This window comes from Pseudorasbora parva, chromosome 12 (assembly GCF_024679245.1).
Source record: "Pseudorasbora parva isolate DD20220531a chromosome 12, ASM2467924v1, whole genome shotgun sequence".
NCBI lineage: Eukaryota > Metazoa > Chordata > Actinopteri > Cypriniformes > Gobionidae > Pseudorasbora > Pseudorasbora parva.
The window spans coordinates 8971343-8974944 of NC_090183.1; the positions used below are offsets into that span (position 1 = coordinate 8971343).

The 3602-nt window shown below is 38.0% G+C and overlaps 1 protein-coding gene across 1 annotated transcript; it reads right to left on the minus strand.

Moving 5' to 3' along the window:
* Positions 1-505: 505 nt before the first annotated feature.
* Positions 506-2866, minus strand: si:dkey-261j15.2 (uncharacterized protein LOC794828 homolog). Its single transcript, XM_067458270.1, has 3 exons — positions 2366-2866; positions 1024-1425; positions 506-851 (listed from the first exon to the last, which is right to left on the minus strand). The coding sequence occupies exons 1-3, from the start codon at positions 2760-2762 to the stop codon at positions 574-576; spliced, it is 1077 nt and encodes a 358-aa protein (XP_067314371.1). The 5' UTR covers positions 2763-2866; the 3' UTR covers positions 506-573.
* Between the last annotated feature and the right edge of the window lie 736 nt (positions 2867-3602).

The following is a 3602-nucleotide window of genomic DNA, read 5'->3' on the forward strand; positions in this document are numbered from 1 at the left end:
CTTAAAGTAATGATATATTTTATTTTGCATAATTTTTTGCAGAACATACATGGACAATCCATGTCCAATTTTATTTTTTGTCTCATTTTTTCTGCACATATGTCTTGGGCACCAAGCATAAGCATAAGTCTAGGGTTGTCGTTTGGCCAAAGTTCTTGTAGTTTGTGCACCTAATCGGCTTTGTGTAGTACTAGCACTGCTAAGACGACAAGAAATCTTGTGTAGTGTAAGCACCATGGTGATTTATGTAGTCTCATAGTTGTGTAGTGTGAGCTTGCCTTTAGAAGCCTATAACGTTACCTTCTGTCAAACACTTTTCATAGATGCAGCAAAGCACTGGCAGTCAATATTTTCTGATCCTCCTTCCACTGGACCAGAAACCAGGACCATTTGGGAATAGGGAACAAGGTTTAAGATCTCTTCACTTTCGGGTAGTTAGCTACACTAATTCCATGTGGAGATAATTGGTACCCATGTCAAAAAGAATCGTAATTTCAGGGAGAGAGACAATTAGAATATTTTAATGACAGAAGTGTGCAAATGAGAATAAAGTGTGCAAAAGCAATCCTGAGTTCATGGCTTGTTTCCCTGCTGTCTCTCCATTAGCGTCACCATGCGTCCCAATAATCCCAGTATAGAATTTGTAGCTTCGTCCATTTTATTAAGAATGGCAGTATTAAGCTCTTTGGCGTGTGCCATAAACCGTTCATCAGCAGTTTGCAAGTATTCCAGCAGCTCCTGGTTTGAATCTTTCCTCTTTATTCTGGTTGTTTCTAGAGACTTTCTTGGTTGGGTTTGAGAGGAGTTAAAGGACGATTCAGCTTGGTCCAGCACCTTGTTGACTGAACATTCTGTATGCAATATAATAACAGAAGCACATTACTTGAAGACCAAAAAAAGTAGCATATAGTGCATCTACTTGCTAATCTTGCCAAACCTATGAGTTTAGCTATATGATTCTTTCACAGTACACTTTAGAACAGGAAGCATAAAAGAGTACAACCAAGTTAGATAAAAACTTACCAAGATCAGCTGCAGAAGACAGCGATTCAGTGTTTGATTCAAGCATGGCGGTCGCTGAATTTAAGGCCTCAGTAAATTGACTCACTGGTAGTTGTTCCAGCACAGCATCCATAACAACATGGCTGGTAGATTTATTGCTCAGCTGGCTGCTGCTTTTACTTGGCTCCTTCTTTTGGTCCCTGAACTCTTTCTTAAGTTTTTTTAGTTTGTTTATGATTTGGTCAGTTGTACGGGTAAATCCAACATTTACCATCTCTTGGCAAATGTCATCATACACTCTTTTCTTTCTTTTCGAGTTCTCCAACCTCTCCTGAATCTCTGTGGAAGACCATATCGCAAGTAGTGCACTGGTTTCCTCTGAAGTCCACTGCTGTTTAGTTTTGTACTCAGCTATTCGGCTACCTACAAACAAAGAAATACTTTATTAAGTAACTTTGTTCATACGGATATATGGTTTGTGGTTATGATAGGAATTGTGCTAAACATTTAACATCTTGTTGCAGATGCTTGTCAAAAAAAATGTTTACGTAGGTCTCATGATCATAGGTTAATCATAAGTTAGTCAAAGTTTCCACACTATTAATTAAAGTTATTCTTCAAAGTTAAGCCTATTATAAGCTCAAGTCAGACCTTTTAGCAGACACAAAAATGGACTGAATAAAAAATAACCTATTTGTGAATTCAAAGTGAACGTTAAGTCAGATTTATTTTTCTGCCTTAATTGTGACACGGTGTCAAGCCACTTTCGATTGACACTTGTCTTATTGCTTGGTTATCAATGCTAAAACAAAGACATAATATAACAATTTAACACAGTAATAGCTATCATGCTCAAAAATGCATGCAAAAACTAAAAAGTAATGTTTCTTTCTCTCTGAAGTGAGTCAAGGTGTTTCACTCTACTGCTTATAAAAACAGAAAAAAGAACCAAAGTCAGACCTATTTCAGAAGAACCAAAAATGGACTAAATAAAAAAATAGAGAGATAAAGCTAATTTCTTTTTAAATTCAAAGTGTATCTTAGTTAATGGGAGAAAAAAATGTTGTCCCACCTTTATGTTTTGGGTCAACTGAAGTCTGAAGTTTTAATTGTGTGTGGATTTTGATGTTCATATTTGTAATATCTATAACTTAGTCATTTTAGCAGATTGGACCTGGGCGATAATGCATTTTACATCATTCATTGAGCAAAGTCGACCTAAAAATATTTTACAAACTTGATTTCATTATTACACTATTTCTGTCGATATTTCTACTTTTACATGCGTGTTAGTGTAATTGTATACCCCTACTAACTAACATAACCTTACAGTAACACTGCATAGGCCTTCAGATAAACTTACCTAGATCAGCTACAGAGAACACAGGTGAGTCGTCGCTTGTCTCGAGTGTGACCGTCGCTGAATTCAAGGCCCCGGTAGGTTGACTGGCTGGCCGTTGTCCAAGCACAGACTCCAAAAAGTCATGGTCGAAGTTTGTATTGATATGTACACTGCCGCGTTTACTTGGTTTTCTTTTCTGGTCCCTGTACTCCTTCCTAAGCTTTTTTAATTTGTTTATTATTTGGTCGGTCGAGCGACTGAAGCCGCCGTTCAGCATTTCTTGGCTCATTTCGTCATACACTCTCTTCTTCATTTTCGACCTCTCCAATTTCTCCTGGATCTCTGAAGAAGACCATATCGCGAGCAGCACGCTGGTTTCTTCTGAAGACCACTGCTGTACGCTTTTGTTTTCCGACATTTTGTGTGATGGATAAATAAAGGCACTGCGCCTCCAGTCTATGATATAGCCTACACAGCTACAAAGACTGGTTTTGAAAATGTTTCCTGGTGACGTCAAATTGTCCCGCCCCCTGGCATTATTTGTTCTGGTTTCTCGAGGTGGCTGATGGTTGTGGCCAGTTCAGAGCAATTGAGCCCTCCAAGCGGCTCTAATGCACTGTCATCCCAAATCCTCGAGTAGTTGGGAGTTTGAATCATCTCAGACTAAGTATTTTAAATGTGTTCACTAAAACGATCAATCCCGTGGCGTTTTATGAAGATTACAGCATCTCACCAGTAGGGAGCAACAAATGAGGTGTGTTGTGAGCTAGTCATTGAATTTTTAACTAAACCGATTCGTTAACAACACCAAGTCATTGACAACGGATGATCACTGTAATGGAGGTTATGAGCAAAAACTTCCATCTGCTCATTGCTTCCAGTTGAGGTCTTTTGTGCTTTATTAGAGCTGTTTTATAGAGCCTCCTTCAAAGGAACAAGCAAAGACGAGCATAACCAATGTTTCATTGCATATGTAGATAGATTTCTGAAAGTTTTATAATTTTCTTCTTCCCACTTACATTAACATATTTAAATTGAATAAAGCAGAAAAAATAAGAACTAACTAGGTTAGCTGATTACATTTAAGGTCCATAGATAGCCTATCATTCATAACTGCCTTTAGCACTTTCTCATACAAGCGGATGCAATGAGACCTGTTTTCCTATTTGTAGGCTATATGATGTGGTGTATACTCGCATAAAGCCTATTTTAATTGTGTAGACTGACTGAGACATCAGTCATTTTTGCACAGCCATAA